Source organism: Mastigoproctus giganteus, chromosome 3 (genome assembly GCF_048544385.1).
Source record: "Mastigoproctus giganteus isolate SK-2022 chromosome 3, ASM4854438v1, whole genome shotgun sequence".
Taxonomy (NCBI): Eukaryota; Metazoa; Arthropoda; class Arachnida; order Uropygi; family Thelyphonidae; genus Mastigoproctus; species Mastigoproctus giganteus.
The window spans coordinates 61,881,362-61,908,795 of record NC_143577.1 but is presented as its reverse complement, the minus strand read 5'-3'; the positions used below and the strand labels follow the sequence as shown (position 1 = coordinate 61,908,795).

Here is a 27,434-nt window from a genome sequence, read left to right as displayed (position 1 = left end):
AGTGCCATCTTCAACTATATTTCTCTCTTTGTTTCTTCTGTTTGTGTGTGTGGGGTCTCTTTTTTGGTGTTGAGCGATGTGTGCCATATGTCTATCTTCCTTATGGCTTGATGGATCGGCACTGTTTTTTTCCAGAAAGTACTCTCTCATCTTCTTAATTGTCTTCCTTTGTTATTCAGTGAGGTCTGTCAAACCCTTCCCTTCTTTCCGGGATATGATCAGTCACTCGACGGCCGACTTCGGGTGGTGTTGGCGTCTCTTAGTCATCATTATCGTAGTCGATCTCATTCTCCTACAGCTCGGTATTGGTTCAATCAATAATCCCGAAAGAATATGTTAGTACTGGAACTGCTAAGTATTAATGGCTGTAACCATGTTCCTGCCATTCAGCTTTGTTTTCAGCAAGCTCCTCTGTATCTGATAGTATTTCTCAGTCAGTCAGGCAGGCAGGCCTTGATCTCTTTGTTCTATCTGTTAAGCCTGAATCATCCGCAAATGTTTGTAATTCTCTCCCTCTGTCATAGCTTCAATCTCTTTATTGGTATTAAACTTGTGGTTTCGATCGACTAGATTCCCCTAATGCATTGCATGGGTATTGTATTTTATTGGGAAATTTTCATTTCGATGTCAATGATAAACTCTTCGGTGATCCTGAATAGCTGTTGGAATTGATTCAGTTGCAGCATAGAGTTTTATGCCATCCATGTACATCAGGTGAGAGAGGGTATACAGGCTCTTCCTCCCTTCTTTAAGGGAGGAAGAATCCATACTTGCTGTTGTCGTTCATGGTGGACAGTGTATTGGGTGTTAGGCAGAATAACACTGGGCTCAGAGCAGATTCATCTTCTGATGGAGTCGCTCTACTCTTGATGTTCTCCACCTCGTTGGTAGTTCTCCATTTTTACATGATTGCTTCTATAAAGTGCGTCAGTGTCGGGTTGGTTTATTACAATTTGCCCTTATACTATTTCTCCCTGATGGGGGGTTCCAACTCGTGACGGGTATTGCTACCAAGTACACAGGGCGGTTCTTGTTATGTCTGGTGTTACTGTTCGTCAAGGAACTCTCTGACTATCCTACAGGTGTTTAGGATTGCGACTGTCTGGAGTTCCTTGTAGGTGTTCGCTGGGAAACATATGCTGCTAGGATGTTATGTAGGGACTTTGACACCACACCAGTGGTTGACATGATGATCGAGATAGTCGTTGCTTGTTACATATGCCACATCTCTTTGATCTCTTGTCTTAGGTTCGTGTACTTCCTGATATTTTCCTCATGAGTTTTCTGGAGGTTTCCAGTGTTGGGTACCGCTATGTCAATCAGATAGGTAGCCTTTTCCTTCTTGTCCACAACAGTTGTGTCCTGTTTGTTGTGGGGGATTGTCATATATTAGAAGTTTTAGTTTTGAGTTTCAGTACGGTACACTTATTATTATTAATTGTACCGTGTTACAATTATACCGTACTATAATGCTTATTATTATTTTGTAATGATGACTTTTGTAATTACAGACCAATACAGTCAGTTATAAATAAGATAATAGAAAATTATATATTTACCCATATAAGTAAATATCTACATCAATATGGACTGTTAAATAACTCTCTATTCTCATATCAGAAGGGTAAGAGCACATAGACATTATTAGAGAGTTTAGTAGACTCTTTTAACTTATATTTGAACAACAATAACTTCATAATGATCTTATTTATAGATTTGACCAAAGCATATGACTTAATTGATATCTCAATCTTGAAACAGAAATTACTGAAATATGGTATAAGGGGAACAGTCAATCAACTCTCAACATCTTATTTAACGAAAAGAAAAATCAGTTTAAGTAGAGAATACAAAGGGAAAATCATACAATATAAAGAGAGGAGTACCACAGGGCATCCATGCAGGGCCAATCATGTTCAACATCTATATAAATGAAATATTCGAAGTAATTAAGAACTCCTTTTTAAATATTTATGCAGATGATTTAATCTTATATACAATTGGAAAGAACCTTACAAAAATGGCATTAGATTTACAGCAGAATGTAATACATTTACAAACTTGGTTGCATGATAATAAATTAGCACTCAGTTTTGAAAAAAAACAAATTCTTGGTAATTAGACCCCCTCACCAAACCCTGCACATTCACCCCTCTATTAAATTACATAAACATGAATGCCTACATGAACAGAACTTCCAGAATTGCAATTGTCTAACAGTTGAAAAAGTTTCGAATCACTGTTATCTTGGGTTATGGATAGACTATAATCTAAGTTGGGTAATGCAAATAACAAATTTGTACAAAAAAATGAGATCTTATGTGTACTTTTTTACTACATTAAGAATAAGTTAAATCTTAGAACAAAAGTCACCTTATATTATGCATTAGTGGACTCCCAACTCAATTATTTAGTAAATGCATGGGCAAGAGCAAATATAACTGAAATAAGGGTTATAAACAATTTACTAAACAGGATTCTGAAACTGTTAATGGGGACAAACTCTTGGAATGATCTGAATAAGAGAAGGCAATTTTTGTTAAAATACAAAATACTATATCCAATTCAAAAACTGAAGTTAAATTTATTCTTGAAAAATCTTAACACTATTTATGAAGAGTTGAATCTTCAAAAGGAATGTTTCACAAAACTTAAGGAATCCAAAAGTTGTTTTGCCTCACCCTAGGGTACTAAATAGATTTGGAGATAGGCATACAATGAACGTATTAAATAACATGTTGGAAAGAGTTAATTTCAGGCTCAGGAGAGGTTATTCAATCTCCAAATTAAAATTCCTAGTAAGAAACTTTTTGATACTCAGTGATACAGTTGAATAGATTTTAAATGCGGATCAATCACTACCTCTGTTTACAGAGTGGAATGTACTATGTGCGATGACTTCATGTCTTTTCCGTTAGCTAACAATTTTGTATGCAAATAACTGATGAATTGCAACTTGTTGTCAAGAAATTTACTTTTCTTAACGAGTTCTTGTATTGTAAACAAATTCAAACGATAAATAAATTTGTATTTTTATTATGAAATATAATATATAAAATTAGAGAATTATTCAGACCGTAATATTCTTATTCCCTGCTCCTGGCCATCTGAATGGGTCGAGATACTTCCATATCGTTAAAAATTGACGAACCTCTGGCCTGTTCTGTTGTAACATCTGAAATCCAGTAACGTTTATTGCACCATATTGTAAAATGTCGTGGTTCCAAAACTCATCCATTATCTGCGAAGAGAAAAATTAGTCTAATAAAAGGTTACCATCAATATATTCAATCACTTTTCGATAAACAGTACATATATGGAATTTAAATTCTCTGTGTGTGTACTGCGTGCAAAGAATTAAGGAAAAGAATATTTTGACTAAATTCATATAATTGAAATTGTATATATTTTCTGTTAATAATAACGAATGATAAAAACTCTTGATAATATAATTTAACTAAGCAAATAGAAAAACTACGGATTAATAAAATCACATATTTTGAACTTTCTGAATGCAAAAAAATATGAAGTATATATTAATCAATTTTATTTTATGTATAATAACTATTTTTCACTGTTTACTAAATTGATAAGATTTTGTTGGGAGACTCGTCATATAACTAGAAATCCCACTAACAGGGTCAGCCTGAGATCATGGACCTTAGGCTCCATACATACGCGCATTTACGGAAGTCCCAATTCCATAATTATGAGCTCATTTGGAAGGAGTTTTATTTAGCAACCAGGCACATTCCTTTCCGACGAGGAAAGGAGTTTGCTGCTTTCTGACCATTACTTGAGCCAATCCAAGTCTCTCTGAAGGCTGGCGCTGATCATTGACAACTCTTCCGATGTCCTGATAACCATCTGCGAATGCCATCTTACCACAGATGGTAAGATTACCGTCCTCCCCACACCAGATGGAAAAGACGTGAGTTCGAGTTTCGTCAATGACGTGAGGAATTTTTATGGGACTTTTTCACAGCGTAGCTGAGTTAGTTGGTCTCACTTTGGCCAACATGGCCTTAGTCGCTCATGCTCCTAAAACTTTACAACTACCATCTGCGAATTATGGTATCATGCGGTCATTTAAGAAACTCAGAAACAAGGGTCCCAGTCTAATCCCTAAGGAATTCAGCCAGTTCTATTCCATTCTGAAGATTAATTATCAATTACAACCCATTTCCACCAGTTCCGTAGCGATTCCGAAATCCATCTAAGGATTTTTTATCTGGGATCCCTGTGTTCCAGCTTATAAAGCAATCTCTCTTCAAATCGTCTGCTGAATGGCGCACTATGGCCATAGATGTTGATGCGCCAAATAAATCCCCAACCAACCAACCTCTGCTGAAGTCTGCATAAGCAATGCCCAAGTTGTTTATCAGCATCCATTTATATGCCGATTCACTGTGTAACTTACCTGCATTTATACTGTCTGAACTAATCATGGTTATAACTAGAATGAGGTATAAGTAACCTTTTCGGCACACATAATTAATTTCTTATAGGAGTAATCACTGTATAGCATCCGTTAATGTCATGATTTTATACCAAACGGTTTTATTTAATTATTTTATTTTCGAATTCCAACTAAATTTCTTTGTGTGAATAAAGCCAAGTACTCGTAGAAGGTTTCGAGAGTTTTTAGGTGCATTAGCATATATGCGTAAAACAGACAGACAAACCGACAGACAAATTCTGTGAGTTTCTCTGTCCGTCCGCATGTAGTGTCTCCTAGTAGATTTTCATAATTTTTTTTTTATATTTTGCTCTTTTAGAAAAACTCGTCGAGGCATTCGGAATTTCCTTAAAATAATACCAATAGAAATACCGCAAATATTATTCGTTTTCCGACCGTCCGCGTGTAATTACTTAAAATTTCTCAATGGGTCCGTATTCATGAAATTTTATATCTGCCTCTTTTAGAACGATTTGTCTAGAATTTTAAAATTTCAGAATTGGGCAAATATAAATCCATAAATTATTTTTTTCGTACGAATTAATAAGCCATTCATATATTGGAAGAATGAATGGGCAAAAACGAAATGCTCTCGGTTCGTGCATAAAATTCAGGTTTTTTGCTCGTTTTTCTTTCCTAGTTTTTTTGTAAATCATGAATTACTATTATTGCTAACGCACCTGAAATTGTTATTTCTTTGCACTACAATGGTTATGACTAATTACGAATCATACTTAGAAGTATGTTGATAGGAAACTATTATTAAAAAGGGCATAACACTATTTTCGTTCAAGGTTAAAACGGAGATTGATTTTTAACAGTCGGGTGGCATTCTGTGAGGTAAAAGGTAGGTGGCACCACTGCTTTTAATTAAGTTAATGGTTTTGATATAATTGGCTTGGAGCTTAATGATGTAGGAAAACTGAGAGTGAAGAAGTAATCTAATTGTGGTGTATAAATTAACGGTAGGAAAATTTAATTTGAATTTCCGGAACTGTTACAAGTGACGAAACCTGGAACAAGAAAGAATACATGTTAGAGCATTAACCAAGGAAAGAATATGACATAATTAATAATTATTTCTAAGCAGTTCCAACTAAAATCTTTGAAATAACAACATGTAAGCGTGATCTGAGAGCTGATTTAACGTTTACACTATTTTTACCCCCTTTCCTCTTAATGTACTTCTTCGCACGATTCCTTACTGCTGAGAAGGAGTATTGGTGTTGCGAACAGACCCTTTAGTGAGAAATCGGCACGGTTTGCATTTCTGATGGCTACAGTCTGTCCTTTGGTAACTTGCTATATCTGTCACTGTTCAATGCGTGCTATTTTAGCAGAATATCTGTAACTTGTGGAGCCATTAACATCCCGATTGTAGTTAACATGATATTTCCAGCTGATCGTGCTGCTGAAACTTTTTGGGCCTACCTCTTAAGTCACACACCGACATGATCTTCAGATAAGCACGTCACCGGAGACGATTTTATTCTGTAGTGGATGCTCTCTGATTAATAACGTTCAGTTGCTAAAAATCTTCTCCCATCTCTACCGTGGAGAAGGACACTCATTGACATTTTGAAACTATGATGTATTGAGCATGCGTTTGCCTTCAGCATTATTTTCACTGGCTAAGGACAGAAAAAAATATGTTTTGTGCGCTGTAATATCAAAACAGCGGTTGTATTTACCCTATTGCATGCATAATGCAGAGGCACGCGAAAAGGGAATTTCATTTATAAGCTATTAATAATATTAAAAGGTTCATTTGTTTCATGGAAAATTTTATCCATCCCATAGATTTATGATTCCAATGATATCAGATACTCGTTATATGTTTGAGTATAGTTTAATAAAATAAATCAAAAGATGGGCATAACACCATAACGGTCCAAATTTAGAAATTCTCAAGTGAGGCCTTGGGAATTCCTAAATTCGTGTCATCTAAGACAGATCGGAAATAATGAATTCTTGATAGGAATTCATTTTTGTCGATTTTTGATATAATTTCACCACTTTCATGTCAAAGAAAGTTGACAGACATATGCCTCATCACGTTATTTAGACCAAAAAATCCGACATTTCTACGAATACCTGCCGTTAATCTGAAGTTTATTTAATTATGCAATTATGAATACAAGTTAACCTAACCAAGTGCATCGCCCGGAGATGGTTTAAAATACTGCCTTGTGATTATTTAATTTGGTATTAAATGTTTTTTTAAAAGTCAAGTGTATTCAAAGATATCTGAAGATGCGTGTTGAGTTAGCGCTATGGTTACATATTTAATATACCTCTTACAACATGCAAAATAGTTATTTTACTTCATCGGGATGAATGTAGGGTTCTGTGGCTCATATGTCTGGGGGTATTTGTAACCCAAAAGGATCGCGGAGCGCCGTGGAGATTTGTTACAAAAGAAAAAATAAGGTTCCAGTTAACGTTCGATTTGTTAAGTGATTAATTTTATATTTTAAATCTTAAATAGCGAGTATTTATATCTAATTAAGAAAGGAATAACTTAAATTATTACACTACTGCATATTGCAGTACAGTACGTACCCTTTAATTGCCATACTGATGAGATCGTCAACTGAATAGTTGTTTAGTTTAATAAATGTTCAATTGCATTTCTGGCAGCATTATTTTTTTAAATCACTTTTTTTATTTATTTATATCACTTCGTTCAAATTTTCGAGAAACAGGAGAAGAAGAAAAATAATCGTACGGTTTGCACAACTGAACCACAAGTGCATGGATAGTAGAACACTAATATCATTCCTGAAAATGAGAGAATTAGTTGCATACATCGTACCATAATATGCAATAGCATCTTTTGGGTAAATCATTTCTGCAAAGTATTTTTAAATTCTTATAAATATCCGTTGGATTTTTCAAATAAGTTACCCTGGAGCCAAAATATCTTCATTTGGATCTAACTATATGATGGCCATTAAAAGCCAAATAAATAAAAACCCCTAAAGCGTGCTGTATTTATAGGGTGCTCTAAAAGTCAAAGTAAAATGTTATTGTAATGTTCCTAGAAAAGGGAAAAATAGAAAAAAGTTGTAACCGGAATTAAATTTTATTATTTGAGAAATGTAGAAAAGGACTTTTCAAAATGGTGACCTTTAGATTCAATGCATTATAACATCTTTCTTGGCATATTTTTTTAAACTTTAGAGCTTAGTCAATAGGCTAAAAAACTCATTGTTATAAGGGTGGTTATTTAGAGAGAAAATGTATTTCAACAAACAAAAAAATTATTCTTCTCTATGATTTTCCATATTTTAATATATATCCTGACTGAATATATTTGTCTTGCTCTTTATATTCAGTAAATACAATGCACAATTTGTAAGCAAGTTCCGTTCATGATCTGTGGTACTTTTCTTTCCACGAAAGTATCAAATAATGACGGAAATATTATATTTGACTTAAAACTAGTCACACCAGTTAAACAAGCGCTGATAGTAAGCACGAGAGAATCAATGAAGCCCAAAATAAAATGAAAATAAAATTAAGAAATCCAAAAAAAGCTTTTGGATCAGGCTGTTTTGTCAAGTCTGTGATGCAGAAAAGCGATTTTAACGAATACTGATGCAGCATTACACAAAATCGTGCCTGAGAAGCAATGTATTTTACTAATGAGCATACGATTTTGAAAGTAGCGGTTAATCAGTAAGAGATCTTGCGGGATATACATTGCTCTGATGAACTGAATGTTCAGCACGTGAATTATGACTATCATCGCATACTTTGTGTGGTAAAATTTATATACACCAAAATGGAAAAATATGTACAGACCTTATCCAATAGTTAACAAACCAGCAAATATGTTCCTTAAAGAACTACTTCCTAAGGGATCATTTGACTTCAGAAAACTATCACGCCATAATCTCCCTGTGTAATACAACCGATAAAGCAAATCAGAGAACTCTTGAGGCAAATTCAAATCATCCTAAATCCCTCCAATCTTGAGACATTTAAATCCTTTCAATCTTGAGACAAATTCAAATCATCCTACATCCCTCCAATCTTGAGACAAATTCAAATCATCCCAACCAAACTCATCACGCGAAAAAAAAATGTAATGTTTTGTTGGATTTCTGTACACTGAGGAATTAAAGTAAATGAACAAGCTGACCATGCAGCAAAAACATCAATTAATAAATTCAACCTTCAAAGTACCATGTACGAAGTACAAATATAACATCCCGGTCAGGTAAGAGGCAGTGACAGCGCATATGTAGTGAGCAAACTGATAACAAACTCTCAGGTATTAAGCCAGAATTAAAGCAGGGGAAATCCAGTGAAAGATCTGTTAAAAAGGAAGAAGTAACCCTATACATTCTGATTTACTTAGAATCAAAGAATCGCCTGAGTGTAATCACTGCAATATTAAAAAAAAAAAAAAAAAAACTGTTAAATATTTGTCACCAGATCGTCCACTCTTTTCAAATGAAAACGAACAGTAATTTTTAAGTCCATGACCCAAATTTTCGAAGACGAAGACGAAGTCGAAGACACTCCTACCTTGAAAGCCATCATAGGTGATGAAAAAGCAATATCCCACTTGAAATTCATAGGTTTTTATAACAAGGGATACATCATCTGAAAATCAATGAATACGAATGAATGAATGAATACAATACAATGAAAACGAATGAATGAATACAATGAGAATATTTTTACCTATGAAGAATTACCTATTATTTTTTCCTCAAACCTATCAAGCAATGAAGTTTAACTACTGTATTGCAAAACATCAGACTTGAGACAACGAGAAATCCATGAGAGTTGCATTATAGCTCCAGAAGCTGACGCGCATCAGAACTACAAATATATAATATTTGCAAGAAACTAAAGAGGGACTCTGCCTTATATTTGGCTCCTTTCGAAACCAAAGTTATGATGAAATCAACTTGATATCTTAAAATAGCTACCCATTCTCCATCCAGAGAATTGAACGGAAACGATGCTGCGTCCATGCAGGAAATGTGTTTCACAGTAGAAAGAGAGCATATCGAATTTACCTCAGTGACACAGCTGCGCCTAGAGTATCTAGATGACACTGTGTCACTGAGGTAAATCACGGTGCCATTTTTGTTTTTAAGAAACAGAAGTCCGCTTAGACTTTGAGCATCATATGCCTCCTAGGATGACTCAGGAGGGGGACACCTCACTAGTTTATTTACAAAAGAAAACTTCACAGTATTTAATGATTACAACCATTTTTGCCCTTTTCAGTTTTACTGGAAAAAAATTATATTCAACTGTTCTTAGACTAAATATAATTCTCTAGGTAGGTATAAAAGTGTTTGTTCTGTTTAATTACCGAAGTTAAAAAATATATATTTATTTCTCAATTTATATGGAATACAGAACAAAGTAACTTCAAGAATAAAATACTTACTAGATTTGTTATGAAAAAATGATAATTTCTTCTATTCATGTAAGTATCCTTCACGTGAGTAACTACAACATTTCTTGCTGTTTGTGAAAGACAGTCCAGGATGACAAACTTCTTGCCGTCCCTTTCGTGTTTCTCTAAAGAACGCAGAAAAAGATTTGCATCTGTGGCATTGCTAATACGTTTAACTACCCGCATTTCCAACTTATAGGCATCGGCTGTGAGGTGGAATATGTGTTGAAGCTTTAAAAGGCCTGTGAAGAAAGAAAATTGTTTAAATTCATGTTTTATTTTTTAAATCATTTGACTTTTAAATATATTTTTCGACCTATCCCTTTTGATTAAAAATTCACTACAAGATAAGAAGCATATACTTTTGTACACTACTCACAACATATAGTACATTTAAAATTTCCATGAAATGTGCGTAATTTACTCAATTTCGCTGAAATGCGCATATCTTTAAACAACGTTGCTTCAAAGCAGTGCCCTTATAGTGTACGTTAAAAAGGATGTACGCTACACGATAATAAACGATGCTTTACGTTCACTACTGGAACACGGAAAACTAGAATCCCACGCGGCGTCACTTTGAGCACTTTAACATGAACTGAGATTGCCAGCCACAAATTAACATCTAAAGGAACAAGGACTTGTTTACTAAGTAATTCCAGACCAGTACATTGAACGTGGTGTAGCGTGTTTCATTATTTTTCATCTGCAGAAGATCCATGGTACAATTGAAGAAATTTTTGAATGTATCTCGCAAAAATTAACATTTGGCTATAAAAAATATTCGGATGACATCCACTTTTATGTGGATGTTACTACCACTCACTTTAATAGCGTATGTATCCTCTTTTGACTGCAATGGCACACCATACCTTTCTGGACAAGCTTTCCACAAACGAAAGATAGACTGCTGAGGATATAGTTCTCTATTCCTCCTGCAGAACAGTGACCATTTCAATAGGCCCCGGGTGCCAAGCGATTGACTGAGCGATTTCTCTTTGTGCTTTCACTGCGACTTTTTCATAGGTGAATTCTGCGTTCTCTTTTACGTTCCTCTTGTTGAGAAATCCTTTTATTTAGTAGCTCTTTTATCAAAAGTACTGGTAGAGAGCAAGGAAGGAAAGTAACCTTTCTTTATTTTTCATATTTAATAGACTAACTCCTACTAATTTCGCTTGGTCACTCCAGGCACTGATCCTGCCTCCCCGTGGCGGGGCCGGTAACCTTGGCAGAAACGTTCATCTGCCAGGGGCTAAAAGGAGCCAAGGTGGAACAAAATATGTTTCCTTCTTTAGAACCGACAAGCAGTCGGCTAGACACAGAACACGATCATGACTATTCACAAGCAAAGAGGTTAAAAATCATTTCCTCTGCGGCCGAGTTTCCTGCATTTTTAATAATGCATTCATTATCAGAACAGCCTCTTAGTAAGCTATCCCCCTTTCTAATCCAAAAACACTTGTAAAGTATTGCAGGGTCTCCCAAGACGGTTAAGAGATTGCAATCGGGGGACTTACTAATAGAAACTGTCAACTGCAAGCATTCTGAAAAACTCTTGAAAATGACAAACTTTGCTAAAATTCCAGTAAAGGTAACTCCTCATGCAACCCTAAATACATCTAAGGGTGTTATATCTAGTTGGGACCTTTTGAATGTGACAGAAGAAGAAATTAAAGAAGAGCTAAATGAACAAAATGTAATTGCTGTCAAAAGAATTATGACTAAAAGAGACAATATACTCACACCCACCAGAAATATCATTCTCACCTTTAGCAGTCCAAATCTACCCTCATCAATAAAAGCAGGATATCTAAATTGTCGTATTCGTCCTTATATTCCTAATCCGTTGAGATGCTATAAATGCCAAAAGTATGGCCATTCTCAGACGGCATGCAGAGGGAACCCAGCCTGTCCCAACTGTGGATCTTCTGATCACAATCAAAATGACTGTTCAGCAAAAGAAATGACTTGTCCTAATTGCAAGGGTAACCATCCTGCTTACTCTAAAACATGTGAGAAGTGGAAAATGGAGAAAAAAATTGTAAAATATAAAGTCGAAAACAAAGTTAGTTATCAGGAGGCAAGAAAATTAATTGCACCCAGTATACCTAACCGTACATATTCCAGTATTGCAAAAAAATATCAAACAATAGCCACGCAAACTGATGTTACTGTTCCATCCAACATATCAATCTCCGACTGGGCTCGAGCTGTCCTTTCTCAGCAGCAGTCCAATATTCTGAAGCACTCAGACCAAGCAAGTAACACGCCTCTTACGATTCCAGCAAAATCTCCTCATTCGCCAGTGATTGCTACTACTCCAAATAATGCTAGTTCAACTTCAAAACAGATTATTCAGGACACTTCGATGGATCAAGAGTACTCATCCAAACAGGAAGATCCGATTCTTGAAATATTTGCAGAAGAAAAAGAATTAGATATGGACACAGGTCGCCCCACCTTTCCAAAAAGAAATAAACCAAAGCCAGAACGCCACAAGACAGCCGCGTCAGGTACAGCTTCTTCTAAACTCAAATAATGCCTTATATTTTACAGTGGAATTGTAAAGGCTTTCGAGGCAACATCGACGACATTCAGTACTTAATTAGACGCTACTCTCCAGTGGGTTTCTGTCTGCAGGAAACCTATTTAACAGCTCAAATTTCTGTTTCTATAAAAAACTACACAATCTATCGAAGAGATTGGAATACATCCGATTCTGCTCGTGGTGGTGTAGCTATTTTGATTAACTCAAAGATCCCTGCTAGTCAAATCATTCTTCAAACCCAAATTGAAGCCGTTGCTGTGCGTCTGATTACTCAGATTGCGTTTACGCTAGTCTCAATCTATCTCCCACCAAGCAATACCTACTCTTATAAAGATATCGAAGAACTTCTAATACAGCTACCCTCCCCAATCTGCTTGGTAGGGGATTTCAATGGCCACCACACTTTATGGGGATCTTCAAAATTAGATAGACAGGGCCGACTGATTGAAACTCTACTAGATAAACAGAACCTTACCATTCTTAATAGTGGTACACACACCCACATACAATTACCTACTGGACAGACTTCTGCAATCGACCTCTCTTTTTTTTTTTTTTTTTTTTTGATTTGGTAGTTCTTGGCGCATCGGCTTCTGTGGCCATATTGCACCTCCCAAGGTTTTTGCAGTACTTTGATCCAAGCCCGAGGCGGGAATCGAACCCGCGACCTTTGGGTTGCCGGGCAGGTACTTTACCCACTCGGCTAGCCCGGTCGGCAACCTCTCGATTTGTTCCCCGATACCGTTTCCAGTCATTCAGTGGTCCGCTATGGATGATCCAATGGGAAGTGACCATATTCCAATTGTCTGTAACCTGCTCACTACACAATCACCATTAGACCAACCCTGCAGAAAATGGAAATTTTCTAAAGCCAAATGGGCCAAATTTCAATCAGCAATAATTCTGGACAAAGAAACTATTCAGTTACAACCTATAGACAAAGTCACTGATTATATCACATCCCGTCTTTTAGTTGCAGCAAAATACTCAATTCCATTATCAAACCCCCAAACCCGACGGCATCAACTACTGGTGGAACGAAGAGTGCACGAAAGCAAAGAAGGAAAAAAATAAAGCATTCAGTTTATTCCGTCGATTTCCAACGACAGTTAATTTAATTAGTTACAAGAAGTTAAGGGCAAAAGCGCGGTTCATTCACAGGCAAGCCAAGAAAGATTCTTGGACTCGGTTTGCATGTACTATCAACAGAAATACCGACTCCAGGTTAATATGGAAGAAAATTAGACAGCTTTCTGGGAAGTTTCCAAACATCCCTTCCCCAATTCTTTCATACAATGGGCAAGAACTCTTTGGTCGTCTAGATATAGCCAATGCCTTGGGTAAAACCTTTGCCGAAGTCTCTGCTACATCAAATTACACTCCGAAATTCCAAAAAATTAAGATCTCCACCGAACAGAGGCCCATCAACTTTAGAACCTCACTATCACTTCCGGATAATCAGCCTCTTGAATATCGTGAACTTTTACAAGCCATCAGAACAACACGAAACAGTGCAGCTGGGCCAGATGGCATATATTATGTCATGCTGCAGCATCTCGATGAGCAAAACTTACAAATGCTGCTGGTCTTCTTTAACCGGATCTTCCTGGAAAATATTTATCCAACCTCTTGGCACCATGCTACAGTTTTGCCCTTTTTGAAACCTGGAAAAGATCCTTCCAATCCTAATAGTTACAGGCCAATCTCTCTGTCAAGTTGCCTTGGTAAAATTCTTGAAAAAATGAACCACAGTCGACTCAGCTGGATCATTGAAACTGAACAACTACTGAGTAATTGTCAACATGGCTTTCGAAAAAATAGGGCCTCTCTAGATCTGATGATCAAGGCCGAATCTGAAATTCGCAATGCCTTTGTGAAAAACGAACACCTTGTCATGGTCTCCATTGATATAGAAAAGGCATTCGATACTACCTGGCGGTATTGGCATTTTCAGTGACCTACATAATCTTGGTCTACGAGGCAACCTGCCTATATTTATTAGGAACTTCCTCCAGAGCCGTTCTTTCCAGGTTCGATAACAAAACTCCCTTTCTTCTACATTCTTGCAGGAAGAAGGAGTACCACAGGGGTCGGTTTTGAGTGCAACCCTGTTTGCCCTTAGAATTGATTCCATTTCAAAAGAACTTCCAAATACTGTAGAAGCCTATCTTTATGCTGACGATCTATCCATTTCTTGCCATTCTCAGAGCATGAAATCTATTGAAAGGCAATTGCAAATGTCCCTCAATAAAATTCAAAAATGGGCTGATTCCAATGGATATCGGCTTTCCCATCAGAAAACAGTTGCAATCCACTTTTGTAATCAACGTAAATTACATATAGGCCCTGAACTTCGGATATCAAATTCCACCATCCCGATTGCCAACAATATTAGATTCTTGGGATTAATATTAGACAGCAAGTTAAATTTCTTTGAGCACATCAAAGTAATACGTTCTACTTGTCTGAAAAAGCTGAACATGCTAAGAGCTCTATCTGCCCAGTCTTGGGGAGCAGATCGTACAACTTTGCTGCTGTTATGTAGAGCACTGATTAGATCCCGTTTGGCTTTTGGTGCCCCAGTTTGATTCTACCCGGAAGAGTGTATTGCGCTGGCTCGATCCTGTACAACACAATGCACTGAGGATTGCTCTTGGTGCTTATAGGACTTCACCAACCTATAGTCTATATATTGAAGCCCATGACCCCCTCTGTACCTCCGCAGAAAAATGTTACTACTTAAATATGCAGCCAGAATACAAAACTGTTCTCTGCACCCCATCCAACCATATCTCTTTAATCCACCATTTCATAATCTCTATAGAAATAAACCAAATAAAATACGACCAGCAGGCCTACGGCTCCTTGAAATAGCACAAATTGGAATGTTCCTCTCCAGAGTAGGCAGCACAGAAAGAATTATTCTCACCCACCATGGATTCCATTTCCTCAACCAGCCTACGATAATTATTTTCTCCAATGGGGAAAGAATTGCTTACCGACTCAATGTGCAACAACTACATGCTAGCCATATTCAAAACTATTTTGACTTCTTACCGATATATACTGATGGTTCCAAATCTCATTCAACTGTTGGAGCAGCAGCAGTGTTTCCCTCTGCTATCATATCAGCCTCTCTTCCACCTGAGTACAGCAGCTTTTCAGCGGAATTATATGCAATACAATTAGCTCTTGAAAATTTGACTCTTCACCCCTCTGCAAAATATTTAGTTTACACCGACTCTCTCAGCTCAATTAGAGCAATGCAGAATCTCTCTCATAAGGATCACCCTGTATTAAATCAAATCAAGAATTTGCTGTTAAAAATTAAAGATCATCAGCAACGAGTGAACTTTTGCTGGATTCCAGCACATTAAGGCATCAAAGGTAACGAGCTGGCTGATATTTCTTCTAAAAATCCGTCAACACTAGACTTAACCTCTATTTTTATTCCTGTTTCTGATTATAATATTATAATTCAAACAGCATACCATGCACAATGGACAGAGCTATGGCATAAACAAACAAATAACAAACTTTTCCAGTTGAAACAGGACCCAAAATTTTGGCACTCATGCATTCAGACATTACGGCGAGAAGAAGTGGTACTCGCACGGATTAAAATAGGACATACCCATCTAACACACCTCCATCTAGTCACAGGCGATGATCCCCCTCAGTGTTCACAGTGCTCTGAACATCTAACCGTCAAACATATTTTGATAGATTGTCCACATTATCAACAACATCGAACTTCAACATTTCATTCTCTGGCAAATCTCCGAGAGCGGATAACATTAAATGATATTATTGGTGAAAATGCAAATATTAATGAAATTTTCTGTTATTTGAAACAAATAGGAATGTATGAACGACTATGATTAGTTTCTGACAGGAAATGAGATTGAACTGTCTTCACATTAAATATTTATTTATTTGTATTTTTTGAACATTCCTATGAATAGGCGCAATATAGCCACAGCAGCTTGTGCGCCATTAAACACCCATACCACACACACACCATTTCAATAACGATGCTCAGGTTCCTTACGTTGTGGGATATGTTGTTCTGGCCTTCTCCCCGATGTTCCAGTTTATCTCCAAGTCTCATAGTGTACAAAGAGATAAGGATATGAATGTAAAAAATTTGGAATAGCTGGCGCTGTGTCATCAGGAATTAAACTGTTGAAATATGGATCTGTATAATAGAAAATCGCCACATCGTAGGGTGCACGGAATTATCCGAAATGTCAAGGTGAGCGTCGGTGTTCATGGTGCAATGGATATCAAGGCTGTGGAGCGTACTTAGCATATTCGTACAGACTTCAGTCCTTGTTGACGTCTTGAACTCCTCGTTGATGTTTTGCAGAGATATTTAACAAGATTATCTTACCACTGTTTTTTTTTTGTATCCTCTGGTTACATGGAATGAGCTTTCGTGGTCTTCCTGTACATTGCTGAACGGTGGGTGGTATCATCATGCTTGGATTTCATGATAATATCTCCGACAATCGACTTCAGATGGAGTGAGTGGTCAACAATTTCACAAGTCGACAAGCCAGTAGTGTGACATTTGGCAAAAACATCCTTCTCAAAATCAGTCAGGTAGGCACTATGAAAACAGGGATATATATATATTTTTTTATGAAAACCCCAAACAGGAAAGGTATCAAAACCTATAGTACTTAGTACCGTGCATGGGTTGAAGGAGAAGTATGGGGGGAGGAGGATGCCGGAAACTTTGCTCTAGAGACTAAACATGGGTTTCACCACTTCAAGCCTCCAATAAGCAAAGTGGTGATATTTCACCGGTTGATGAAAGTCATCTACCACCTACATATCAGGATACTTTTGCAACGACAAAGTAAATATACAATAAGTTAAAGACAGTTGCAATTCATAGCGTATAAATTGTAATTCATGTAACGATAATAATGGGAAGATTAAGGTTCCATACGTTATAACCATTTATTTCTTTATTTTTCAAGGAACGTTTTCAATATATCATAGTGAATAGGAAATACAATATTTAAAAAAAATATACATTTTAATTAAAATATAAACTGGAACAAATGGCGAGGTGTTTTGTATTATTTGATCTGTAAAGATCTGATTAAAAATAAAGTTGGCTTGCACTGGTAGATTACAACCTACCAGCTACCTACGAATCGCAAGGTATCTTCTGGATTGTTAAGACTCTAGTCATAAATCATGATAACAGCCATTAAGACCTAATTAGTCGGTCTCAGCCAGAGGATAAGATTTATTTTGCCAATTTTCATTCACAAATAGAAAAATCGACCTTGAAACTCTGGAGTTCGTAGACACTATGCACTGGCGCCACAATGTTCGTCGCCTTGATTCAAAAATTATATAGGCTTCCTTAGAGAAAATTTACCGTGACAGGACAAATTCTTGCATTTGTGCGAATATGTCATTACTTTTTCCTAATACTTGTGTTTTTGGTCATGTAGTTATTGGCTTTAAGTTGTAAACTCCGTGAACAATTTTTTTGTTCATATCATTGTGGTAATGAGGCCTTCCGGTTTCCTGCAGAATATTGGCGATTGTCCTCGAAATTAATTCTGATTCTGCCATCTTACCAAGAAGATGTTTTCGTGATGAGACGTATAAGTATCAAGGTTCCTGCCGTCTCCGAAGAAAACGTGTCCCCCACTACTTCCTTACTGCCAACAATCTGCAATATCTCCATCAACAAAAAGTGATAATCTTTCCTTTATTTTAGATGTATTTGGTCACCGGTTGTGAGATTATTTCAATATTTGATTTTACTCGTAGATATTCAGTGGAAAATATTGGAACCATACACTTTCCATATCGAACACATCATACGAAATAATATTACAGTTATTCAATTCAGTGGCATCATACATTGGGTGGCTTTACTAGCTACACTTACCTAATAGTGCGTAGATCTCTCCCTTCAGCCTCAAAATACCCTGATTTAGTTGCGGCATGGGCTCAACAAACTGTTGAAAGCTTGCCACAGAGATGCTGGTTCATGTTGACTGAATTACTTCTCACAATTACATATTGGTTTGTTTCGGATTAATATTCTGGAGAGCTCATTTATTTTCATTCCATAGGTGTTTTTTGGATCGAGATCTAATATTTGTGTGTGTTAAGAGCAAATCAACTAAGGCTGTCAGGCGTCAGTATAATGTACCTGTAAATTCTGTGGTAGAGTTTCCTGTTTGCAACAAAAAACCTAAATTGCTCTACTCAGTGGTGGGGAGGACGGTGATAATATCCAGTGCTACCTGCGAGGGTTTAAGATCTGCTGAATGGGAAGGCCGCTGAAGGATGAATTCACTGCCACTTTTCTGGAACTACTTTTCTGCAAATCTGTTCTTCTGACATGACACGTTATCCTATTGTAAGAACCTTTTGTAGATGGGTACACTGCAGCCATGAAGGGGTGCATGTGATCTGAGGCAATTTATAAATAACCTATGGAATCCAAATAATGCTACACTGGTATTGGGGGGCCAAATCTGCACCACAAAACACGCTCTCCATACCCTTTATCAAGTTCTAAGGATGGTCCTCTGATCAGTGTGAAACAACAGGAATCGGCATTCTAGAGGCCATATGTTTTTACAATCCTCTAATGTCCAGCATTATTCCTGAGCCTACTGAAACCGCAAATGCTTGTTTTTAATCTGATATGAGTGGAACCTCGTCTACTGCAATATCACATCCCTGACTGGATACGATAAGCTGTACATTCTGAAAAGCCTCTTTGGTTACGACTGTTGTACACGGTTGCTGTTTCACTAACTGTAGCTTTTCCGTTATCCTGAGCAAGCCTTATCAGCCAAAAAGAAACATGTCAAAAAATTAAGACCTTATTTTTGGAGACGGACTTATTAAAATGTTTGTTTATCAGAAGTCGGTACTGGCCATCCTAAAGGAACACGTACCCATGTCAAAAGTCAGTTCTCGCATTGCTAGGTACTAAGAATGCATATACCTATAGAGAAAGAATGCAGAGCTGATTTTTTTTGAGGAAATTTACACATTCGCGCATGATGCAGATTCAAGAAGTGTGCCTCACAATGAACCGTAATTTCAGGAGTCTATGAGATAGAAACACTATGGATCGCCACCATTTTAAAAATTCAAGATTTAACCTTCCATCGGGAAAATCATGTCCACCATTTAGGGAAAAGAAAGGATTCAATTGATAGTCTTCATGCCACATGAGAAAATGATCGGTGAAGTTTGCTATGCAGCTGTTCTCAAAAATTTAAGAAGGGACCTTAAGGAACGAAGAAGAGGGAAATTAATAGGAGGTGACCTGCTTCTTAATTACAGTGCTCCTATAAACCTGTCATATAAAATGCTCTGAAAGATTGCGTATTCCGGGACTCAAACCACTCATCTTGGAGTATAGATCTGGTCTCCTCATTATTTCTTCTTCAGAAAGCTAAAGAAACACCGGCATGTGCATTGATTTTCAAGTGATGACAATTTTCAAGGACAATAAATGGCTTTTATGATAATCGGAACACAGATTCCTTCTCCTAGTTAAAAGGTAGCAAGCAGAGGGTTGTCATAAATGGTCAGTTTTCATGGTGGATCAGAGTAATGACTGGAATTAGGAATCTTTATTGCAATAATAATAATAATACAAATCGATACATTGCAATATTGACCTTCACGGTCACCAGTTTCTAATTTTTTATGAATAAAATTGACGAAGGTATATATGGTAAGCTGCCAAAGGTTGCCGATAATTTGAAGGTGGGAAGGAAGGTTAATAATTAGAGCCAGGCCATTTCTTCAGAAAGCCTTGGATCGGTTGTGTATGTGTTCTGAAAAGTGGCAACTAAAAGTGGCCACTCAGTAGAAATAATGACTGGACTGGAATATCCAGGCTCTATAATTAAAATTATATCTTTTAAGAATTAAAATTATAATTTCAAAAAATGTTTAGCTGACTTTTATGTTTCAGTCGCTTACAGCCATTGAGAGGGATTTTATAATATTTTTATTCTAATATTTTTTTTAAAATAAACATACCTCTTCATTGCGCAATAAAATATTTTTATATTACATATAATGACTTTATTTATCATTGTCAGTAAAACACTCGCTGCAACAATCTTTTCTTTTTTTTTTTTTTTTTTTTGCGTATATACAAACTCGTGCAATTTTAATCAAGGGTAACTCTTTTTTTTTCCCCCCTCGTCTTTATAAGCGAGAATCCTGTCTTGTGCACAAGTTAATCTTCCAAGAAGCAATAACACGCAGCATTTTAAACATATCATCTTTCAGAGTAATCTATTACTTGCTGTGGTTCGAGATGAAGGGAGTTTTAACACAAACTCAAATGCTTTATTTCGGAGATCTTAGGCCATTTACTCACGCTCTGTTTATTAACTATTGTGTTGGGCACGAAGGCGATTACCCTTCGATTCGAACAGTGTGTGGCCCATTTCTCGTATCAAAGATTTTGGCCAAGTTGTGGTGTTCTTAAGCAGGCGAATTGCTATCAGGAATGAAGTGAACCTGTCAGGCGTCGAGACATAAAGCCATAATTTGATAATAAAGTCCTTTCAGAAGAGAACTTTTATGCCAAAAAAATTGCCTTTTTAGAAATACAATTATATTCATGGATATGGAGCTTTTATTATGCTTGCGCAAGCAATTTTATGTGGTTCACCATGTGTGTTCATACTCAGAGTTACAAGTTCCTTTTAAGCCACAATGATAATAAAAATAATAACAGTGGAGATAAAAGCATGTTTTAGTCGAATTCCATAAGAAAAGAAGCTAATGGCGAACAGTTTCAACTCAGAAAGAAAACTACTTTGCTAACAACATGAATTGTTTAACAGTTGTTCCTAAAGGAAAAAGAAGACATAGCAACATTTTTGTTACCTCGATTTTTCCCTTATCGAAGGTAACGATAGAACTAATCCAACTAATGAAATCTCTTTCCTTTCATTCCGCCCTTGCAGCTTGTTGGATGAAAGAAACTTGACGATAATATTTATCGTCCTTGAGAGACAGGGTGGATGCTCTTCCTTCTTTGGGAAAAAAGTGGCGATTGCGTTTCAGTACCGAGAATTTCAGACATCAAGAAAACCTGTTCCATAATGGTTCTTGACGGCAATAACAACAAACCACTCAACGATTTCTTTTTATCTTTAACCGTTCGAGCCTTCTCTACCTGATGGTCCGTTAATGAACATGTTCCATTATGGATTCGAGGTTTATTAGATTAAGACTTTTATGAGTGTCGTTCTTCCTCGATCTAAAATGCAACTTGTAATAGATAAGTAGTGCAAATAAAACCAAAATATTCTTATTTTTCAATTTTTGGAATGAAATATTCGAGAATAAGAAAACGAAAAATTATATTAAAAACATAAAACAGCCATTTTGCTTATTCTACTTCTAATGTGGTTTTGATGGAGATAAATTGTGATGATACTGTGTAAAATTCGTTTTTATAAGACGTGCTGCCGAGTTGATTTGTGATATTCTAAAAATGGAAACTACATTCTTTCATCCAAATGGGTATAATGGTTATATACCACTTATTTTCTTCTTAATTTATTAAGGACCTCTTAGATAACGTTTCTAAGGTTTAAATGCAATCACTGCTGCTAAGTTAGATTTGTTGGCATTTTCTGAAAGACAGCAGTATGCAATATTAAATAATTGTGGAATATTTAACAAAAAATGGCTTTCATTGAATTAGATTATTTATGTAGTTGGCGCGTGCGCACTTGTCAATTAGTAAACGAGTCTTTTGTTGACAAGGGAAAGACTTCAAACCAGTAATTATCTCATTAGGGTTTTAAAATTCTGTCGACACTGGAGACTTGAGTTATTTATAATTAACTTATCAAATAATGCGTGAAAAAATTTTCAGAATTTTGTGACTTTCAAGGGGCATCTGTGTTTTATAATTTTACTCTTACTAAAATTCTCAAGTGGATTTTGTTTTCACAGCTACTGAAGTAGCTTTCAGTTATGTTAACGTATTAACTTAATACAGATACTCCGGAATGTTTACTGTAAGTGTTTAATTTAGGTTAAGCTTCTTTAGCACGTACAATTTTGCATTTTTGACATTCGAAAAAAAAGGAGCTTTCTCATGAAGCTCCTTTTTTGTTAATTTTTTCTTAATATCAAGAAAAAGGTTAAATTAAACATCGCAGGTTTATCATTAATTTGGCCAACTGGTAATTTAAATATAATAAAAATTGTATAAATTATATAAACAAACATAAAAAGCAATAAATAAAAATTGAAATTAAAAAAAAAAACGGAATAAAAACAAATATATTAGCGTATCTGTAACAATCTATCATTACGTTACCTGCTCTTTATTGATGTCAAGATTCTATGTTTATCTTTCCTATTCCACTTCGAGCCGTTCTGTATAAGATTCATCAATCTAGCAACAAAATTTATATCTTTACAAAGCTGTTTAACTCTAATCTTCATTTTTCTGAGTTTATGCACGATGCCGGTAACCATGCACTTCTTTTTTAAATAACAAAAACCTCGTTAGTAGTCAGACAAGATTTGATCGATTAAAGTAACAGAAATAGCAAAAGGAATTCTATTGCTACCTCTACACATTGCCAAATTAGCATTAATTAAAGGAGCGTTCACAATATGTATCACTTTGCCAGCTTCGACTGCGAATTGCATGATGGGAACTCAACTTTGTAGAACGCAAAAAAAAAAAAAAAAAAAAAAAAAGGCTATCAGGCATTTCATCAAATATTTAAAATTTGCTATTAGCAAAATGGGACGGACTATTTGCAAATGCGAATTATATACTAGTTTGTTTCAGATTCTGACATATAAATAGAAAATATCTTAAGACATACAAAATAACCTAATTATTTACAATCGGTTGATATTTTTATTTTCAAATGAAAACAAAAATCTCAACCTCCTTTAGATATCACAAATAAGTACACCAAATCGCAGAATTTATCAACTCATCAAATGTTTCGCATACACTAAAATTAGCCTTCTTTCATCCACAAATCATATCCTTGACAATTTTCGAACCCACTGTGTGCGGATGTAGTCCACGGAGAAAACCTTTACTTTTCTAATAACGCTTTAGTTATTGCAGCTACGCATGACTCGCGAACGTGTTTTATTAGCTGCAAGAAACATAGACTTCTCGGTGACAGTTTTGCTTTACTTTCCACACCCTTGGATATTGGCTAACGGATGCTCTTCGTGGTTTAATCTTGTCACGACCTGCTTTTCTCTCGTTCCTGAGCACAGCCTTAGTACATTCGAAAGCTTAGTGACATGCAGTAATCGCGTAGAGCGTTGAATGCGTCACAGTTCCTTGTGAGCTCAGAATCTTCTCTCCAATTGTAGAAGGGAACAATGGAAATAAAACAGCAGGTATCGGGTCTAGTCGAGTGTACGTCTAGTAAAACGCAAGGGCTTTTCTTATTTGTTTCCACTTTTATTGACACTCCTTTAGAAATGTTCTAGAAAAGCGATATTTAACCGATCGGTTGCCTGGCTATTTACGCGTTGATTAAATTTTCATTGGAACAGAAAGAAAAGGGAAAAACAAATGAAGTTCTTACCTGACTGACTGGTTTAATTAAGATAGTCTGCAAGGGTGGAATAGCCATATTGATTAATTATTTCTATAGGGCGGTTGTAATTAAACTGTTGTAATTAAACTGTGTCACTTTGGCAGTCCAGTTGGAATTGCACTGAGCTGAAATTTGAAATGGACGTTATCCAGACCATACGGATATGAAAACGATGACAATTAATATTAATTAGTTCTTAAACGTGTCATAGGGTGAATTTGGCGGTAAAGATGTTGCTAGTAGAGCAGGATTGCATTTTTTAATTTTTCTCTGAAAGAAAAAAAAATAAAAAACCTTTTTGTCCACCGACTAAGGTCAAGTAAGCGAAGTAACCAAACAATTTGTGAGTACCTGAAAACTCATTGAGAAATGGTCATGAAGAATCTGTGTCACTGGACTAGTAATATGGGACGGTGTCCCATTCTGTATGAAAACAGTTATATCCAAGCGATCTGTAATTTAAAGATTGGGAATAACAAGCTGGATGGTGGATTCACAATGACATATACTCAATACTCTCATCTTGAGCTCGATCCTCCTGAAAGAGTCAAGAGTTGCAGAGAATGAATATGAAAATGCAACAGAAGTTTGGATGATAGCCTCTATTTTTTATAGTTATGGATGGTTCACACTGCTAATCTGTGCAAATGCCTTTAGATCTATCGAATGTTCCAAAGATGTGAACTGCAGAGTTTAGCAAAGTTGAGGCTGCTAGACACCTCGGTGGGGGGAGATTTGATTGAGGTGTATAAGATCTTAGTTGGATTAGATCTCATGAGAATTACCTTTGGTCAGCGTTTTGGGAAACATCGGAATATATTTCCAAGAGTGCCGACGAGGTGAAGAGTTTTGCAAAATTCAGTCAAGATTTGCAGAGCAGACCTTTTTTTTTTTTAGCACAATTCTATCATTAATACTAATACCGCATGGGTGCACGTTTTCGGGAATAACATGCATGGTGTTAGCTACTGTACTATTTCAGTGTTTTACAGACACCATTTCAAAAATATTGCTGGCCGAAATGATTACGAAGAGCTCTTCACAATCCTTGCAGTATTTTCAATTCTTACTGTAATTTAGAAATACAGCCAGGTTTAAAGTTCACTGTTGATATTCTGGTAAATGAACTTCACAAAAATCCATTTAGCAAAGAAGTCAGTTACATGTCATTTGTATATTACCTGCGCTAATTTCACCCTGGTATCATTGGAAACCCTTTTTCGTGGTTTTAATATTTGCATGCTATAATTATTGCCATTCTAAAGCTGAGTGCGCTGTATAATGAACCATTTTGTCTTCTACATGCCTTCAAAGTTCCATTAATATCATATCACTGGGAATTAATATCATATTAGTTAACGAGATGTAGTATCCCTCTTTATATACTGGAGAAAAACGTTTACTGAAATTGTAATTAATAAAACTTTTAATTAAATACAATTTAAGTTTAATAAATTGAAAACGATACCATTTTTAAACGAAGGTGGAGATTAAGCTTAGTATGACTAGCAATGGGATCGCAGAATTTGTTACGCCCAAAAAGGATATGCGATGAGTAGAAAGTTGAGAAACGCTGTGGTAATAAAAACGCTTCTATTCATGGATATGATTTCTTTACTACACACGTGTATTGAAAAAATATGAATTTTATTTCTCTTCGATTTATAATTATCAAAATTTAATAGTAATAATGATATATGATCAGTGACTCTTCACTTACTCAGCGATTAAATCCAGCTTTTCTTGAGGAAAACTGGCAACCCAGTGTTCCTCAAGAACTTTATTGCCAGAGGTAAACCGATAATTGCAATACATTCCGATCTGTTTGTCGATTATGAGATGACAAAGAAAACATCGCTCACCGAACTGAGATCGATAAAATAGCGATGAGGGAGCAAGTCCCGGATTTCTGTAAAGTAATCGTCTCGCCGAAACATCCGACCTTGCACTGTAATCCTGGGGCTCTTGAACATTAAACTATTGGGGTTTATAAAGATTATTCAAATGGTATATAAATATTAGAAATACTAGAGGCAAAACCAGTCAAAAACAGCTTAATTTCTTTTGTATTTTAACGTAAAAATGCAAACTGAAGAAAAGCATGTCACTATGAAGTGGATCGAAACTAGCGTGATGAAATACAGGTTTGCATCCCACCCAACTGCCATCTCAGATAAAGTTATTTCTAGTTGCTTGTAGATTAATATATTCTGATTTACTATTTTTGTGCGAATCTATAAAATATTCGTTTTATCTATTTTTTATATATTTATTTTTTTGTTGGCAAGGCTAATAAAATATAAGATTCATTTCTATCATATCAAGTTAATATGGTTATACATATGTTAATTCTAACTTTTATTTTTTCTGAATTTACGTTCTTATCATGCGCATCTAAACTATTATTAGTTGCTACCTACCTAGATATTTAAAACTACTAAATATGACATTAAATGTTCTTCTCCATCTTGATGATATTCACACGTTTAGTTTCATTCTATTTTTTTCATGGTATAATTGTTTCACAGTTTTTTTTTCCAGCAGCAGTGATTAACAATTTGGACCGGGTCGTATTCCGGATCACCCATAAAAACAGTTTTTTTTCTATCTCTCTTTTGTGGAGTAGCTCAGGCGCCACGAATAATTAAACTATTTGATGTCTGTGCATGTGAAGATACAGAAGATAATCATCCGTATCTGATGCCTGGCCCTAACTGTGAATCACAAGACTAAGTCAAAACAGTCACGTGTATTGCAACCGTTTATTAAAACAGAACATTAAAAATAACAAAATGTATATTGTTTTACTAGTCATTCCCATTACAATAAAGTCCCAAAATAATATTGTTTTTGTAGGGTTTTGCACTGCAAACAAATAAAGTGCCTTGATTGCGTTATTTCTTAAGCTTTGACAGGTGTGGTTGTATCGGTTTCTTCAGCCAGTTATTACCTACGAATCTGGGCGTCGGCAACGAAAACCATGCTAAAAACCATCTCACCTGATGAGTACTGGCTTCTTCGTTGGGTGCTCTTCAAGCACAAACTTCCACCCTTCACACACACTTCAGATATTACCAAACTTCTAAAATACAGAAAAGTCTCAGAGCGGATCTTCACACTATGCTTACTCGTCTCAAATAAAATGATAGCGGATGAAATCAATATGCTAAGGTTTAGCGGATATGTAATTGGAGAATACCCCCGAAACTCTTAAGAGACCTCCCTTCTTTACAGTCTGTGGCGTGGAGGCTCAGGAAAGGCGACAGATTCCTGTCCATGGAGATGCTCCGAAACGTACAGGAGATGGATGTTGGCTACAAGAATTCATTGAGGACAAACCCTACAGAAGACTTATCATCAGGGAACAGCTCTCGTCTTCAGCTT

At 36.1% G+C, this 27,434-nt stretch overlaps 1 protein-coding gene across 1 annotated transcript in view; it reads right to left on the bottom strand.

Annotated features, from left to right (window-relative positions):
• The window catches only part of LOC150088047 (glutamate receptor 1-like), a 240,850-nt gene that overhangs the window by 51,420 nt on the left and 161,996 nt on the right, over window positions 1–27,434 (bottom strand). Inside the window, exons 4-5 of the mRNA XM_090370548.1 lie at window positions 9,876–10,126; window positions 3,077–3,241 (exon numbers count right to left, since the gene is read on the bottom strand). Coding sequence (XP_090226674.1) covers window positions 3,077–3,241; window positions 9,876–10,126 — 416 coding nt within the window. The remainder of the gene's footprint in view (window positions 1–3,076; window positions 3,242–9,875; window positions 10,127–27,434) is intronic.